Source organism: Schistocerca gregaria, chromosome 3 (genome assembly GCF_023897955.1).
Source record: "Schistocerca gregaria isolate iqSchGreg1 chromosome 3, iqSchGreg1.2, whole genome shotgun sequence".
Lineage (NCBI taxonomy): Eukaryota > Metazoa > Arthropoda > Insecta > Orthoptera > Acrididae > Schistocerca > Schistocerca gregaria.
The window spans coordinates 149977102-149995629 of record NC_064922.1 but is presented as its reverse complement, the minus strand read 5'-3'; the positions used below and the strand labels follow the sequence as shown (position 1 = coordinate 149995629).

At 42.8% G+C, this 18528-nt stretch overlaps 1 protein-coding gene across 1 annotated transcript in view; it reads left to right on the top strand.

The window, feature by feature from the left end:
• Positions 1-569: 569 nt before the first annotated feature.
• Positions 570-18528, top strand: part of LOC126355060 (UDP-glucosyltransferase 2-like) — a 57874-nt gene continuing 39915 nt past the window's right edge. The window contains exons 1-3 of the mRNA XM_050005228.1: positions 570-694; positions 7064-7252; positions 16816-16997. Coding sequence (XP_049861185.1) covers positions 7073-7252; positions 16816-16997 — 362 coding nt within the window. The 5' untranslated portion in view covers positions 570-694; positions 7064-7072. The remainder of the gene's footprint in view (positions 695-7063; positions 7253-16815; positions 16998-18528) is intronic.

The following is an 18528-nucleotide window of genomic DNA, read 5'->3' as shown; positions in this document are numbered from 1 at the left end:
CTGAATCAAATCATGCGTCCAGGCCAGAGGGTGCAACGTCATACTGATAAATTTGACTCGCATTTTTAATCACTGATATAAAATCACATAACCTCTCAATGCATGAAGATTCATTTCGTTTTCTCCTCCTCTTCTTAGTGCTTCACTTTTTTTGTCAGACAGTTAACACAGTCGCTGATCCTTACATCGACAAAGATGGTAGACCTACATAGTACATTCAATAACGTTTCGAAACGACTCTGTCAGAGTCTACCACTAGAACTCTGGCTTGCGTTAGTTACCTCCGGTATACAGCTAACTTAGAAACTGCAAAATTTCGTCAAGTTCCCGTAGAACGACAGTTATCGGAGTTATTGGAGAACGCGATGTGTGTCATATCTAATCACCACTTTTCGAGGCAGTCTTATCGTAGCATTAAGTCATCGACAAATACTGTGTGGTCTGGCGACGCACGCTCCAGTAGATCGGCCTCGTCGGGCGTTGTGTTAACTGCAAGTCATGCGATGACGCAGCGCTGCGCATCTCAAAGTCACGCAGAGTTATAAAAAGTTGGCTAAACCTTAGCAGCCGGCAGTGGCCGGGCCGCCAGCTGTGCGAGAAGTGGGTGCGCACACCACACTGCAGGGCCTAACTTCGACGTGCTCGCACCTCGTACGTAGCCGACGTTCACGGAAAAGCTTCCTTAGTTACTGAGGTCAGTGAACGCTCTGTAGTACGAGATGCTTTGCAGGGACAAGTAACGAGGGAAGGCGAACGCTCAACTTGGTAGAAGCCCTTGAAGATAATAAACATTTATAACACACTGCCGCCACATAAACTCATTTCGACCAAACTCTGCTTAGCATCACCTGTCTTCTAAGTTTCAACTTATTACTTCTACTCGTCAAAACAGTACCCCCGCACCATGTGCCACTCCATTCATTCACAGCCGTTTTGTGTCTTTTGCATATTTGTACTGAATATATATCCTACTACATAATAAATATCTACTACATAAAAATAAGAAGTTCTTTAACCTTTTTTTCCAAAAAAAACTCGAAAAGTTCTCGACCTATATATTTCGTATCTTTACACAACGCACTAATAAACACTCTGACGGACACAGACTATAATTTTTAATATATATAATATACAAATACATATATAATTCATCAGGTGGAAAAGTTGTTACCAAAACTGTAGAAAAACTCTTGACCGATTAATACCAAATTTTTACACGATACCCTAATAAACGTGCAGACGGAGATAGGCTACATACTTTTTAAATACACATAATTTACAAATATATGTACAATATATAAAGAAGGAAAGACTGTCTCCAAAAGTCTCGAAAAGTTCCTGACTGATTTACTTCAAGTTTGTAGACAATACTCTAACGAACATTCTCACAGTTAAAGACTAAATATCTTTTAATATATATAATATATAATTGGGTACATAAAATGTATAAAAGGGAAACGTTGTTGGCAAAAGTTTCGATAAGTTCTCGACTCATTTAATTGAAATTTTTACGCGATACTCTAGTAAATATTTGGACAGGTGTAGGCTGCACATTTCTTTTAAATAACAGGTTTTGTGTTGAAACAGACTGCGACAAAGAAAATGCTGTGCTGTGCCGTTTTGTTCTCTTTCTTGCAGTCAGTTTTAACTATGATAGTAAGAAAAATTGTTTCCCCATATATATTGTTCCTCCTCATACAGAATTTTAAACAAAGATTGGATACACAAGAATGTGGTGTTTTGTTTTCTTCCTTGTAGTCGGTTTTAACTGAAAAGAAGTAAGTTATATTTATGGCTTGTCGGCTTATGATTAGAATACTGCATCCCAATTTGAATTATGTAAAATACTGTCATTCTAGGGCCGGCCGGGGTGGTCGAGTGGTTCTAGGCGCTACAGTGTGGAACCGCGTGACCGCTAAGGTCGCAGGTTCGAATCCTGCCCCAGGAATGGATGTGTGTGGTGTCCTTAGGTTAGTTAGGTTTAAGTAGTTCCAAGTTCTAGGGGACTGATGACCTCAGAAGTTAAGTCCAATAGTGCTCAGAGCCATTTTTTGTCATTCTAGGTACTATCCTCACAGATCCAGCAGCTGGAGACGTCTCTCTCATATCCCGTATATCAGTGATCACAACCGATTTACCCATTCATGTTAAGTGGCTTCAACGACCAATCAAGGTTTCGTTTGACTTAACAATAAACAAAGCTGAAGGTCAAAGAGAAGGAGTAAGAGGAGATGCACAGAGAGGAGTGGGGGTTGAGGAAATGGGCAGAGAGAGGGAAAGGAGCAGGTGGACGGAGAGGGGCAAGGAGGAGCTGCAAAGAGATAGGAGGGACAAGGTCATGGACAGGGGCGAGAAGGAGGTGGCTGAAAAGAGGGCGAGGAGGAGATGGGCGGAGAAGCGGAAGAGAAGGAGATGAGGATGTATATCTTATTCCCATACATATTTAGCAATTGCAAAGCATTGCTACGTTCAGTTGTATACTGTACATACATATACACTACGGGATCGAAAGTATCCGGACCCCTGGCTGAAAATGATTTACAAGTTCGTGGCGTCCTCCATTGATAATGCTGATATTCAGTATGGTGTTGGCCCACGCTTAGCCTCGATGACAGCTTCCACTCTCGCAGGCATACGTTCAATCAGGTGATAGAAGGTTTCTTGGGGAATGACAGCCCATTCTTCACGGAGTGCTGCACTGAGGAGAACTATCGATATCGAGCGGTGAGGCCTGGCATGAAGTCGGCGTTCCAAAACATGCCAAAGGTGTTCTACAAGATTCAGGTCAGCACTCTGGGCAGGCCAGTCCATTACAGGGATGTTATTGTCATGTAACCACTCCGCCACAGGCCGTGCATTATGAACAGGTGTTCGATCGTGTTGAAAGATGCAGTCGCCATTCCCGAATTGCTCTTCAACAAGAAGGTGCTTAAAACATCAATATAGGCATGTGCTTTGATAGTGACACTCAAAATAACAAGGGGTGCAAGCCCCCTCCATGAAAAACGCGACCACACCATAACACCACCGCCTCCGAATTTTACTGTTGGCGCTACACACGCTGGCAGATGAGATTCACCGGGCATTCGCCATACCACGCCCTACCATCGGATCGCCACATTGTGTACCGTGATTCGACACTCCACACAACGTTTTGCCACTGTTCAATTGTCCAATGTTTACGCTCCTTACACCAAGTGAGGCGTCGTTTGGCATTTACCGTCGCGATGTGTGGCTTATGAGCAGCCGCTCAAATATGAAATCCAAGTTTTCTCACCTCCCGCCTAACGGTCATAGTATTTGCAGTGGATCCTGATGGAGTTAGAAATTCCGCCTATTACACATTACGATCCTCTTCAACTGTCGGCAGTCTCTGTCAGTCAACAGACGAGGACGGCCTGTACGCTTTTGTGCTGTACGTGTCCCTTCGCGTTTCCACTTCACTATCACATTCGAAACAGTAGACCTAGGGATGTTTAGGAGTGTGGAAATCTTATGTACAGACGTATGACACAAGTGACACGCAATCACCTGACCACGTTAGAAGTCCGTTGAGTTCCACAGAAGATCCCATTCTGCTCTCTCACGATGTCTAATAACTACTGAGGCTCTACCGAAGTCTGATGACTACTGAGGTCGCTGATATGGGGTACATGGTAGTAGGTGGCACCACAATGCCCCTAATATGAAAAACGTATATTATTGTGGGTGTGCGAATACATTTGATCGCATAGTGTATGATGCTCCGAGTACACTCAGAACAATGGATAAAAATATCATCAAAACTACAGTCACGCTCTGCAAGCCACCTTACGTTGTCTGGGGAAGGGTAATTCGTAGTGAATTGTCATCCTCATCCTCCTACACCTTACCTTAGTTATCCACGAGCGATGCACGAGAAGAACTGTCGCTAAACCCAAATTTATATTATTTAAGAGTCACGCTCATTTCGCGAGAATGTGTCAGTTTCAAGACGATATCAACAATTGTGCCTGTCTGAGATATCAAAGTGGCAAATGTTGGCAACGAATTTGAGCCTGTATCCATACAAAGTTGTGGTAACTCAAGAGTTCAAACCACTAATGTTGGGCAGTGTGATTAACAAAGAAAGGCCGTGGTGAACATTTGAACGATATTTTGTTTCAAGCATAACTGCAATGCCTAAGCTTCAAAATAAAGCGTATTTTACTTTGATAGGTTGAGCGGTCTTTTTTTCACAAATTGTCCAGAAGAAAAGTAAAAAATGTATCAAGAAAATGATTTTTACTAACGGAGGGGGGTGGGGTCATTAACGAGCAACACTGCTTTTCTTCTAACGTCTTCGTAACGAACAGCAGTATGTCATTTTTAAAGAGCATATTATAATTTTTAATCAAGACCTGTTCGAAGACTTATCACCATGTACCACCCATGTAAACGTAACGTTACTGAAAGTGCAACGCAAAACCGATCTTTACTCTCCTGTACAAGCTTTAATTTTGCCAGTACCTCTTCCCCTATCTTCCAAACTTCACAGAAGCTCTCCTGCGAACCTTGTAGAACTAAACCTGGCAGAACTAAAGCTGTAGGGTCGGGGCGTGAGTCGTGCTTGGTAGCTCAGATGGTAGAGCACTTGCTCGCGACTCGCGAAAGGCAAAGATCCCAAGTCTCGGTTCGGCACACAGTTTTAATCTGCCAGGAAGTTTCATATAAGCGCACACTCCGCTGCAGAGTGAAAATCTCATTCTGGAAACATCCCCCAGGCTGTGGCTAAGCCATGTCTCCGCAATATCCTTTCTTCCAGGAGTGCTAGTTCTGCGAGGTTCGCAGGAGAGCTTCTGTGAAGTTTGGAAGGTAGGAGACGAGGTACTGGCAGAACTAAAGCTGTGAGGACGGGGCGTGAGTCGTGTTTGAAATGGAGGTTGTCTGAAACAACGGCTGTCTTTCAAGCTTTGGAGTAAGACTTGTCGTGAATTACTAGGAGAAACAGGTGAGTGAAGAAGTATGTTGGGCGGCAGGGGATAGCAACTATGAGCGCCATTCAAGTGAAATGGGGCAAGCTCGACATGCAGCCAGACGCAAGGATGGCAAGTGACCCAAGGAAGTTCCTTTCTGGCGTCCAAGAGATAAAGAAAAGACGATGAAGACGACGTACGAAAATGTGCACAAACTACCTACTTGCCTGCGGCTGCAGAACAAGTCAGGAAGGAACCTATTGTACGTCAAATGGGTGATGGTGGCGACCCCGTCTCCCATCAAGGGCTTTCATGCCTCTTGAGTCACTAGTACGTCTAACCAATTGATTTTCCGCGTCCTTGCGGAACACAAATTTCAAATGCCACCTGTTCCTTCATTGACCTTTCCACAGACAACATTTCTCCAACCTTCAATTACGTCCCCAGGCCCAATGAAACATGTACATTTGAAATAACGTAACTGGCAACAGCCTGCAACACATCTGTCAGAATGTGAATGACATGCGAAAGCATATTTTATCTTGTCGCTTATGCGCTTTGCACTGTACTGAACTTTTCAGGCTGCGAGAATGTAGACTGTCAATAACTTTAAACCAAACCAAAACTGCATGAATTTACGTAGCACAAAAACTGAATCTGATGCAACACTATTGATCTGAAATTGGCCCTAGTAATAAAACAAAACTTGATGAATTTGAAAATAATGGTCCGTGTATTTAATGAATGCTATCCCTGAAATAATAAAATTTCTTAGCTCTAATTGCGCAATGGTAATGCTCTTCGCACTGCTCTCTGTTAGTAGTTTAAATTGTATAGTTAGCATACAGCTACTGTGCAAGCTTGTTGCTTAGTATACATTTTAAATAAATGGGATATGACTGAAGCAATAACATCTTGAGCAAAATAGTTAATCAAAAACGACATGGACCTGGAAACTGGTATTGACTTGTGGTAAGTAACAACATAGCACTAACCTTAAAACTTTTATTTTGACTCTTAGAAAATTAATAATGTTCGCAATTAACAAACAATAAACTGATTAAACATTAACAATTAGCTTTACAAAATCATTGGACGCAAGTGTTATACATTGTCTCAATCATCACTTATGAACACGCGCTTTGCATTGTTAACAAAATAACTTTCTTTACCTTAATTATTTCTAGTATGGTATCTTGCAAATAAAAAATCATTATGGCCCATAACGAGTAAATATATATCCAGCACACATAAGAAACAGCACGTATTTACACTTGAAAGCCTTCCATATATATCTCTACATAAAAGTTACTCTAACACATTACCGATAACTCCTTGAACCAGCGATCTTTGTTGAGATGCGACGCTACTGCACAATCGGTACTACATTTGACCATCTCTGGTTCAATATAAAATTTTCTTATAAAATTTTACCCTGTTCATCAAATGTTCGTATTTCTTTGGTAATGGTTACTCTAACAAATTGTGGTCTGCTTTTTGCTTCAACCGTATCAAGTAACATTGCTACAGAGTATGTACATTGTTTGAATGTTTCTACTATTGTTAAGATGCCCGCCCACCAAGCCGCGCTGCTTCCCGAGCGGGAAGGCGTGCCGGTCCTAGCACGAATCCGCCCGGCGGATTAGTGTCGAGGTCCGGTGTGCCCGCCAGCCTGTGGATGGTTTATAGGCGGTGTTCAGTCTACCTCGGCGAACGCGGGCTGGTTCCCCTTACTCCGCCTCAGTTAGACTGTGGTGGCCATTGCCGCGCAAACACCATTTCTGCATACGTGTACACCAAAATTATCCTACCACGCGTCTGGTACGAGACGTTCCCGGCGGAGTCCACTAGGGGGGGGGGGGGGGGGCTGAAGCGCGCAATAACCCTGGGTTCGGTGTGGGGCGGCGGTGGGGTGGGTTGACTGCTGTGTCCTGTTGTGGGGTTGTGAACCACTGAGGGCTACGCCGGGAAGAAGCCTCTCCGTCGTTTCTAGGTCCCCGGTTTAATACATACATCCATTGTTAAGATTATATGTTGGAATTTGTTGGATTATTTATAACAGCCCTGTAAGCTGTCATGACGACGTGAACGTATGTAACGGGTGCAGTAGAGATATCTGTTGTTGGCAGGTGACCACCATGATTTCCGGCCTGTCGCTGGTGATGCTTTTGGTGCTGGTGGGAGCCTCGGAGGCAGCCAAGATACTGTCCATCGTGCCATTCCCGGCCGTCAGCCACCAGGGACCCCTCAGGACGATGAGCCTCGAGCTGGCCAGGAGGGGCCACCAGGTCACCTTCATCACCACCAACCCGTCCAAGGTACTCATTTCCCATCTCTTCAAAGTTGCGAGGGGCAAACTTAAATGACGGTCGCAACACCTGTAATCACTTTAAAAAAAACGTAACAACTGTAAATGCGAAAACACATGGTCTGAAGGAACAGATGATCAGAGCCCCCTCGCAGTATTAAGCAACTACAGGGTGACAATTATTGAACTACATGAAATAAAATCGTCATAACTTCTGCCTCGGGTCGTGAGGGACATTGTTGTTGTTGTTGTGGTCTTCAGTCCTAAGACTGGTTTCATGCAGCTCTCCATGCTACTCTATCCTGTGCAAGCTGCTTCATCTCCCAGTACTTACTGCAACCTACATCCTTCTGAATCTGCTTAGTGTATTCATCTCTTGGTCTCCCTCTACGATTTTTACCCTCCACGCTGCCCTCCAATGCTAAATTAATGATCCCTTGATGCCTGAAAACATGTCCTACCAACCGGTCCCTTCCTTTTGTCAAGTTGTGCCACAAACTCCTCTTCTCCACAATTCTATTCAATACCTCCTCATTAGTTATGTGATCTACCCATCTAATCTTCAGCATTCTTCTGTAGCACCACATTTCGAAAGCTTCTATTCTCTTCTTGTCCAAACTATTTATCGTCCATATTTCACTTCCATACATGGCTACACTCCATGTGAATACTTTCAGAAACGACTTCCTGACACTTAAATCAATACTCGATGTTAACAAATTTCTCTTCTTCAGAAACGCTTTCCTTGCCATTGCCAGTCTACATTTAAATCTATACTCGATGTTAACAATTGTTTCCTTTACTGCCTGCTCAATATACAGATTGAATAACATCGGGGAGAGGCTACAACCCTGTCTCACTCCCTTCCCAACCACTGCTTCCCTTTCTTGCCCCTCGACTCTTATAATTGCCATCTGGTTTCTGTACAAATTGTAAATAGCCTTACGCTCCCTGTATTGAACCCCTGCCACCTTTAGAATTTGAAAGAGAGTATTCCAGTCAACATAGTCAAAAGCATTCTCTAAGTCTACAAATGCTAGAAACGTAGGTTTGCCTTTTCTTAATCTTTCTTCTAAGATAAGTCGTAAGGTTAATATTACCTCACGTGTTCCAACATTTCTGCGGAATCCAAACTGATCTTCCCCAAGGTACGCTACTACCAGTTTTTCCATTCGTCTGTAAAGAAGTCGCGTTAGTATTTTGCAGCTGTGACTTATTTAACTGATAGTTAGGTAATTTTCACATCTGTCAACACCTGCTTTCTTTGGGATTGGAATTATTGTATTCTTCTTGAAGTCTGAGGGTATTTCACCTGTCTCATACATCTTGCTCACCAGATGGTAGAGTTTTGTCATGACTGGCTCTCCCAAGGCCGTCAGTAGTTCTAATGGAATGTTGACTACTCCCGGGGCCTAGTTTCGACTCAGGTCTTTCAGTGCTCTGTCAAACTCTTCCCGCAGTATGGTATCTCCCATTTCATCTTCATCTGCATCCTCTTCCATTTCCAGTACATCGCCCTTGTATAAACCTTCTATATACTCCTTCCACCTTTCCGCCTTCCCTTCTTTGCTTAGAACTGGATTTCCATCTGAGCTCTTGATATTCATACAAGTGGCTCTCTTTTCTCCAAAGGTCTCTTTAATTTTCCTGTAGGCAGTATCTATCTTACCCCTAGTGAGATAAGCCTCTACATCCTTACATTTGTCCTCTAGCCATCCCTGCTTAACCATTTTGCATTTCCTGTCGATCTCATTTTTGAGACGTTCGTATTCGTTTTTGCCTGCTTCATTTACTGCATTTTTATATTTTCTCCTTTCATCAATTAAATTCAATATTTCTTCTGTTACCCACGGATTTCTATTAGCCCTCGTCTTTTTACCTACTTTATCTTCTGCTGCCTTCACTACTTCATCCCTCAGAGCTACCCATTCTTCTTCCACTATATTTCTTTCCTCCATTCCTGTCAATAGTTCCCTTATGCTCTCCCGGAAACTCTCTACAACCTCTGGTTCTTTCAGTTTATCGAGGTCCCATCTCCTTAAATTAGCACCTTTTTGTAGTTTAGTCAGTTTTAATCTACAGTTCATAACCAATAGATTGTGGTCAGAGTCCACATCTGCCCCTGGAAATGTCTTACAATTTATAACCTGATTCCTAAATCTCTGTCTTACCATTATATAATCTATCTGATACCTTTTAGTATCTCCAGGACTCTTCCATGTATACAACCTCCTTTTATGATTCTTGAACCACGTATTAGCTATGATTAAGTTATGCTCTGTGCAAAATTCTACCAGACGGCTTCCTCTTTCATTTCTTCCCCCCAATCCATATTCACCTACTATGTATCCTTCTCTCCCTTTTCCTACTGACGAATTCCAGTCACCCATGACTATTAAATTTTTGTCTCCCTTCACTACCTGAATAATTTCTTTTATGTCATCATACATTTCATCAATTTCTTCATCATCTGCAGAGCTAGTTGTCATATAAACTTGTACTACTGTAGTAGGCGTGGGCTTTGTGTCTATCTGTTTTTAGTAGCTTACCCGCACCCCTACTTTTTTATTCATTATTAAACCTACTCCTGCATTACCCCTTTTTGATTTTGTATTTATAACCCTGTAGTCACCTGACCAGAAGTCTTGTTCCTCCTGCCACCGAACTTCACTAATTCCCACTATATCTAACTTTAACCTATCCATTTCCCTTTTTAAATTTTCTAACCTACCTGCCCGATTAAGGGATCTGACATTCCACGCTCCGATCCGTAGAACGCCAGTTTTCTTTCTCCTGATAACGACGTTCTCTTGAGTAGTCCCCGCACGGAGATCCGAATGGGGGACTATTTTACCTCCGGAATATTTTACCCAAGATGACATCATCATTTAATCATACAGTAAAGGTGCATGCCCTCGGGAAAAATTACGGCTGTAGTTTCCCCTTGCTTTCAGTCATTCGCAGTACCAGCACAGCAAGGACGTTTTGGTTAATGTTACAAGGCCGGATCAGCCAATCATCCCGACTGTTGCCCCTGCAACTACTGAAAAGGCTGCTGCCCCTCTTCAGGAACCACACGTTTGTGTGGCCTCTCAACAGATACCCCTCCGTTGTGGTTGCACCTTCGGTACGGCCATCTGTATCGCTGAGGCACGCAACCCTCCCCACCAACGGCAACGTCCATGGTTCATGGGGGGGGGGGGGGGGGACATAGTATGGACATGCATTGCTTGATTTAGCGGCGAAGCCTACTTTTATTTGAATGAGTTCGTCAATACGCAAAATTGGCGCATTTGGGGGACGGAGAACCCACACCTCGCTATTAAGAAGTCTCAATGGGTGACTATATGGTGTGGAATGTGCAGTCACGGAATAATCAGTGCGATATTCCTTTTTGGCTACCGAATGGTACGTGAAGTTTTAAGAAGCTGATGTCATCCCCAAGTGACCCTGGTTTCGATAAGATGTGGTCCATGCAAGTCGGAACTCAATCGCATTGAAGCAGGAGAGCTTTTGATGTGGTGGAGCACTCTAGGGACCTAATTCTGGTTCTGGGGTACCCAGAGGCCACTGAAATGGGCCACGATTAGCCGCCATATTCTCCGGACCTGAACACATGTGACTCCTTTTTGTGGGGCTATATTATAGACAAGGAGTACAAAAAGCATTGCTGAGCTGAAAACAGCCATTCAGGAGATCATCGACGGCATCGATATTCCGACACTTCAGCGGGTTATGCATAATTTAATCATTCGTCTGCGACACATCATCGTCTATGATGGTAGGCGTCTCGGACACGTCATAACCTAGATCTGTAGTGAACTTTACATGTTGAATAAAGTGTGTGGACGCGGTAGTTTGTAACTAATTTACGTTCTTTTTTCATATAGTTCAATAATTGTCGCCCTGTATTTGTTGTGGCCGTTCTTTCGACTTTGAACTGATCTTGTACGCTGTGACAAGTTTCGTCAAACTGGATCAGCTCAACGGCAGTGACCGAGCAGCTTGCTACAGGCGTGTTCTGCAACTCCGCCTCAAGGCAAAAATGGCGGAGCTCCTGCGCCAATTCACGGAAGGCGACATCCACAATTATGTTTAGAATTCAGGTGGAATGAATGCTGACATTTCTGAACTCAAACAGGTCTTCATTTGATGGCAGTTGTCAATAATTACATATATTTGATTATGACACAATTCTGAAACATCAGAGTCGTTTATTCTGCGCCACCCTTCGTTCCCGTGGAACGCAAGAATTGAACTGATCGACTTATAATGAAGCTTGTCATAGCGTGAGCACACGTACTGGAAAAGGGTTATTATGCACAAACTCACAGTGGCAAATAGTTCCTCAGTGATGTAATATGTCTTTTCTTTCAGTCCTCATACCACTAGCAGATCCTGTATAGGTTTTCAGGTTTGCGCTACCCCCAAGGAATAATTTTGTTCAACTGTGTTGGCCCTGCTGAGCGTTCTATACTAGTGGAGAAGTAGCGCGCCGTTTATCTCTTTTGAAATGCCCGGGCTCCAAATGCCGAACGCAGCGGAGTTGGATGGAATGTGCCGACAGTGACAGCGGGTTGCACTGTGGCTGCAAACGCGGACTTGGGTGTCTCAGAGGGGGTGCGGGAGCAACTCTCGGCATCACTGTACTCGTATGCGGGCCTTGTGTGTATAAACACCATACCCGGGCCACCCTGCCAGCCGCAGGAAGAGGGCCCTAACTCTTCCGAAGGGAAACGGAACTATTGGATCTTCGAACAAAGTGGGATTCTCGCGCCACCTTACCAGCTCAGGTGTAGCTGAGACGGAAGTAACTATTTTCCGGCGGGGTCAGGGATTTTCTCTGCCTCGTGATGGATGGGTGTTGTGTGATGTCCTTAGGTTAGTTAGGTTTAAGTAGTTCTAAGTTCTAGGGGACTGATGACCGTCGATGTTAAGTCCCAAAGTGCTCGGAGCCATTTGAATTTTAACTATTTCCTGTGCGTTGTGTTAGTTATTTTAGCGTGTACTACACAGAATTTTGAGGCTCAAGTGACAAGTGAATACATGAAATAAAGAATCAGGTAATTTCACTGCTCTCTGAACCCTTCAATTCATGGAAGTTTGAAGAAAAATTAGAAATCAAGAGGTTAGGTAGACCGACTCCTGCTTTAACAATTTCGCAGACCGTTAAAACAAAAAGTCGCCAATTCTATAGGTAATTTGACTCTGAATTGTACAACAAGCATGGATGACTGTGTGGTTGTGACATGAAAAATGCCTTATTTTGTTTTCATGGTCTAAACACGGAGTCTCCATGATAAAATTAGAAAACACGAACTTTCTTCAGTCCATGTAAATAACGTTTTGAATATATCTAGGCAATGTAAATATAGCTACCCAATTAGACAGTGGGTACAGAAGGTCCGTGGATTACACAACCAAAAAGTTACCGATACTAGGTACGTATTGAATCTAATTATTAACTGTATTCGTTTCTGTTGTGCATTGGAACTTGTCCTTAGAGGACATGATGAGACTGAATCATCTTCCAGTCCTGGTGTTTTTCATTCCTTGATCAATTTTAGTGCAGAATTATACTCGGTATTAAAATCGCATTTACAGAAAGCTACAGTTTTCAAAGGAACCTCAAAAACCATCCAGAATGAACTCCTCCGGTGGATGCTTCAAGTCTGCCAAGAGGAAATTAGAAAGAAAATTAAGGAGGATGAGTAGAAAGATTTTTGGACTTCATATCACCAGAAAAGCATGATGCCCAGTCTTTGGCAACGTCCATCACCGAACAGATAAATAATCACTTGGGGAATTGTCCACATAAGCTAATAGCGCAAACATATGATGGTGCAGCAGTCGTGAGTGGTTCGTCACGTGGGGTGCAGGCTCTTGTTAAGGAAAAGTTTCCCAATACTTCATACATTCATTGCTATGCCCACCAGTTGAATCTCGTTATGCTTATAGCCGCTTCCATTAATAAAAATGTTCGAATATTCTTCACTAAACTTCAGGGACTTTGCAGCTTCTTTTCAGCATCTCCTCAAAGAACAGCAGTTCTCGACGAAATAGTACGACTGCCACGTTCGGTGCCTACTCGTTGGAATTTTCAGTCAAGGAGCGTAGGGAAGATATTCACGTGCATGAAAATATGAGACAGGGGGGAAAACTGTGTAATGAGCACACTATCCTGCAACCCTGTGGCTTCGTAACAATTCTGGAGGATGAAAATTTCACGTTTTGGCTTTCATTTTTTTCATAAATTCATGATATATGTGGATATTTTGTATAACCAGTTACAAAAATGATATAGTGACCCAACTTACGCACACGATCAGCCGACAGCTTTTGAGCGTGAAATTGCGAACATTAGGGAAGGAGTGAGTGAAAATTCAACAGGTTTACACGAGTACCATAAAAGAGAAGATGGCGCAGCGATGTGTATTCTATTGAGGGAGGCAAAACAAGTATGTGATGTTAGTTACGAGGTAAAAGAAAGATTCAAGTTCACTGGACACCTAGTTGCAGCCTCTCTCTTTCTACCAGAGAAATTCGCTAATTACTCTTTCAGTTTCCCAGAAACTTATTTCAGAGCTGCTATTGAATGCTACTCTTTTTTGGAAGCAAAGAAACTTCGAACAGAACTCTCTGTTATTTATAGAAGAGAGGAGTTCAAAAGCATGTGTGGAGCTTTGAGCTTTCTGGATTGCATGACTGACAATAATCTTTGTGATACACTGAGCGAATCTGTGAAGCTCCTGAAAGCGATAATTACAATTCCAATGACCACATCAGAAGCAAAACGTTGTTTTTCTTCCCGGAAACCCACCAAAACCTTCTTTCGGAATACAATGGACCAAGAAAGACTATATCAGCACTAGCGATGCTCTCTATTGAACGAGACCTCGTTTTAGGAATTGCAGACTTCAAACAAAGAGTGACTGAAAGATTTGCAAATATGAAGGAAAGAAGAATAGAGTTTCTGTACAAGTGATCACCACCACATCCAAATTCAGAGATATAATCGAACGGCGTTAACATCAGTCCTGCTTAAAAAGGTTAGTAAGGCATGCTTACCACTTTTTGAGTACATACAGCTGCAGTTGATTTTAATTCCTTTTATTCTGCAAAAGTAATACTTTTTTCTGTGTACACCTTTTGGTTTTATTATGAGTAGATGCAGGAGTGACAAGAGCGAGTGGCCTGTTTATATCAAGCATTACAAAAACATTGAGCAGTGTACTGATTTTCACTATTTTGTTGATGTTTTCCTTCGTGAGCAAAGTGCACCACCATCTTCTTTGGTCAGGAGCCGCCACTGCCTCATACACTACATTTTCTGAGTAACCAATTTGATACTGGGTTATCAAAAAATCAGTGAACCTATATCAGCAATGTACTTGACACAATGTTGCAGAACTTTGCATTGGAAAAGATAACTGAACGAACGAAGTTTACACGATTCTCAGACAAATGGATCACACGACTTTCCGTCTTTCATCCCTTGGCTTAACTATTTCTTAAGGAATGGCATCTAGCCACGTAGTAAAACCAGACTGACAAATCTTGGAATGGTAAATTCCACAACAAGCGAACCAGGCTCGCAAGAAGAAGGAAACTTTTACAACTTTGTACTGACACTCAGAAACTTATCAGATTTTAGTTACAAGTCCTAAATTTATTTTCCCTTTAGGGACCCGAAGAAGTAGAATCAGTAATCAAGTTCAGCATTACTCGAAGTAACATACTCGCTTCCCTCTCTCCTAAGGTCTAGCTGAAGCGACATGCATTTCTGGCAGGTAAGCTGGTAAAGATGGTGCAAAGATCGGAACCCTACACAGAAAATCCACATCGTGTTCAGATGGGTGAGAGTGAAGGCTGACATTCACTGATCGATATGCCCACCACGATCAATCCATCGGTTTTCAGCACTGAGTTTGAGAACTCACGATCTAGATGAGGGGTGGAATCGCTGCAGCATGAGACAGATTTGCAGCATGTGCAGATTCACACCGCCTGTAATGGTCTGTTCCATGAAGAAGAAGGAACCACAAATTTTTAAACTATGAGGCGTCACCTCACGGATGAACTTACTGTGATTGATGAACGTGTTGAATAATTACGTGTGGAATTTTATATGCATCAGGTCGTGTCTCTTCAGCATACAGTTAACAATTGTCGCGTCAACAATGTTTTTTTCACTAAGACGAACCTGTTCCGCACGGTGTCGTATACTTGTGGATATCCCAAAGAGAGTCACTTAGTATTCGTATACAGATGTCAGAATTTGTAGTAATTGCAGGAAGTAACATTTCTGCTTCAAAATTTCCCGTACAGTCTTCCAAATGCTCAGTTACAGGATGTCATTGTCTTTAAAAAGTGTGCGCTACCACTGGTTCACAGACTTGGCGCTCGGTGCATCTTTATGGAAGACCTTAATTAAATGTTGTGCTGCTGTAACAGACCGATGTGAATGAAATTCGACGGCGTCGTAAACGATTTCAGCGCCTGTCACCATCTTTACTGCTCCTGTACACAGGACTCTCGGCGATGTGGCTGGCGGGAATAACAGAACTGGTACAGGTCGAACGACATCGGCCAGTACTCGCTATTTTCCAGTTGTTTGTAACTTGAGATCACAGGCACCGCTCGCTTATTGTGTCTGCTTCGACTCAAAAGCAGATGCTACATCTGTAGCTGGCGATACCTAAAGAGCTACGTGTCTCTAAGATTTAAAAAAATATTAATCAGTAATATGTTACATCCATAAACACGATGACTCAGCAGGACCAGCCATACCTCTGAATATGTCCAACGTAGTATTGGACGAAACGTTAGGAATTGAAGAATTCTATAGACCACGGCCATATAACCCTGAAGAATAATCAACAACAGTACCATCCGATCGTGAAAGCCTTCATTGTATAATTGCGAATTCATTTGATGTGTTTCGTAACGGCTGCGGTCCCGGCAATGTCTTTACATTGTAATCAGACAACATAGAGAAAGTAATATAGTAATATCGTATATTAAAGCCCAAGCTACACAAGCCGCCACTTGGCGCGGCAAGCTGAGATGGTGCCAGAGACGTCACAGCTGTAAGATTTCTATACAGTGCTTACCATAGCTAGTAGCTATAGCTGACATAGGTGAAAGTGCACCAGAGGAATCGGGGCAGGAAGGGCGCCAAATGATGAGTCGCTTGTGTGAAAAAATTTCTTCCAAGTGTCCACGCGTATATTGACCCTAAACATTGAACTTTTTCCCTTAATGGCAAGTAGGTACCTGCTAAAGATTATCGCTGTCCATCTTGTCTACGTGCAATGAAAGTTCATTAAGGGGGTAACATTTCTCATAGGTAACTTCGTCATCTGAGAAAAGCTTTCTTACAACTCGACAATGGCTCAAGGCAGAGTGCATGAAAAAGTGTCCTTATTACATACACATTAAATCAGTATACAGAATAGAGAGCTCTACATTACCTGCAGTTATCAAACTTCTATAAAGGTAAGAAATTCAATAGCTTTTCTCTGAAGGTATCATCAAGTACCTGTCATACATTATGATTATTTCTGCTTCCAGAAAAGCATTGCCAACTTCACAGAAATTGACATATCTGCCTCGTACAAGTATCTGAGAACAACTTCTGACTGGATGGCGATGGCCCATTGGACGGCGACCGACATGATACTTTCATGGAAGAGGCTAGGCAGTGGTATCTGTGAGGGCGACCTCAGCGCTCCGGAGATGCAGGAATTCATAAAGTACGTACCTGCTCTCTCTGTCTTCCTCTTTCTCAGTCTTTTGTTCTTCCTCTCTCCTCGGCGCCTCCTCCTTCTTCCGCTTCTTCATTTAGTATATTCCGAGGCCAACAGTAGTAAACATACGTTCTGCCTTTTTAAGTTTCAGTTTTTAATAGCGTGTTGTAATTTCATAAAGCATGCAAATTGAGATTTTAACATAAAAAAGGAAAAAAGTTACAAATTACTAAAAAGTAAATTGCTCACTGAAGGTGATAAAGATTGTTTGTTGTTTCATGAAACACAAAACTGACGATTGTTACAGTGTTATGATGAGACCTAACCACTAGAGATGGGTCGAACTCGTTCATTCCCGTGAACTACTTCACTCATTTCACTCTTTGCCGTGAAGCGTTCAAATGAAGTAATTCATTCATGAAGAACAGAAGCATAGCGAAGTTGCCCAGTTCGCCGCTCAGCCGCGGCTACGCTCGCTTCGCCTCACTCTTACAATAAAGCTTCGTAATACTTCATAATTTTACCAACAGATGGCCGAACTATGCAGTAACGTGCACGCAACGTTTCACGCTCTTACAGGGTCTGATAGTGAGTTAAATAGAGCATGGTAGAAGGGGACAAAGGAAAGATAAACAGAGAGGCCTGTCACACATAAATAAGGTATTACATTTAATTTTGCTAGACATTTTCTCATGAAGCGCCCAAAAAAGTCCTTATCTGCCAAATGAAACATTATTTGTAGTATTAATGGACTGAAAACTATCGCTACGAACGAAATGCAGTCCCATTTTATGTACCTTTTAAAATTTAATCCAAAATAGAATGAGTTTGTTTACCACTGCCACGAAGTCTATATACCTACATTAAGTAATTATTCAGAAGTTTTCCTGTAGATTTCATTGGCACGATTTCAGGTAAAATCCCTCTTTCAGTGTTATTAACAAACCTTTTATTCTCATGTTGGCTGTGCGTGCTCACACAGCCAGCCTCCTCGTTTGTATCTTTAAGATTCATTTGTCTGGAAGTGCTGCCAATGGTAGGCTACCCGTAGACGTGAAGTTTAACTGCACAAATAGTCATGGGTAATGATGTCAGCACTGCAGGAAGCAACTGACGCTGCTTTGGCCTCGCCCCTAACTTCCCCAACCCCTCGTAAACCTATCGTTCCCCACAAACACCGCGCGATTCGTCGACAGGCAGTAGAGGTATTTTTTTTACGGACCTTGAGTAGAGGAAGGACTGACGGGAAGGGAGGATGATTGACGCAGGTTCGATGTAGTGGGAGAGGGAGAGGGGAAGAGAGTGAGTGAACTAGAAAAAAGTGTGGAGTGTGCTACCTGTGAAGAGTTTGAAGTACCAGTTCATTGAAATTGAGTGGTTAGTTCACACTTCACTGGAGTGAAGCGTTCATTTGAACGACTCATTCACGAGCTCCCCATCAGTACTAACCATGTTAGTTCACTGCACTAAGTTGTAGGATGTTGTGAGGTCACCGCTGCTGCATCTCGACCGATACGAGTACAAATACAACCTTGGC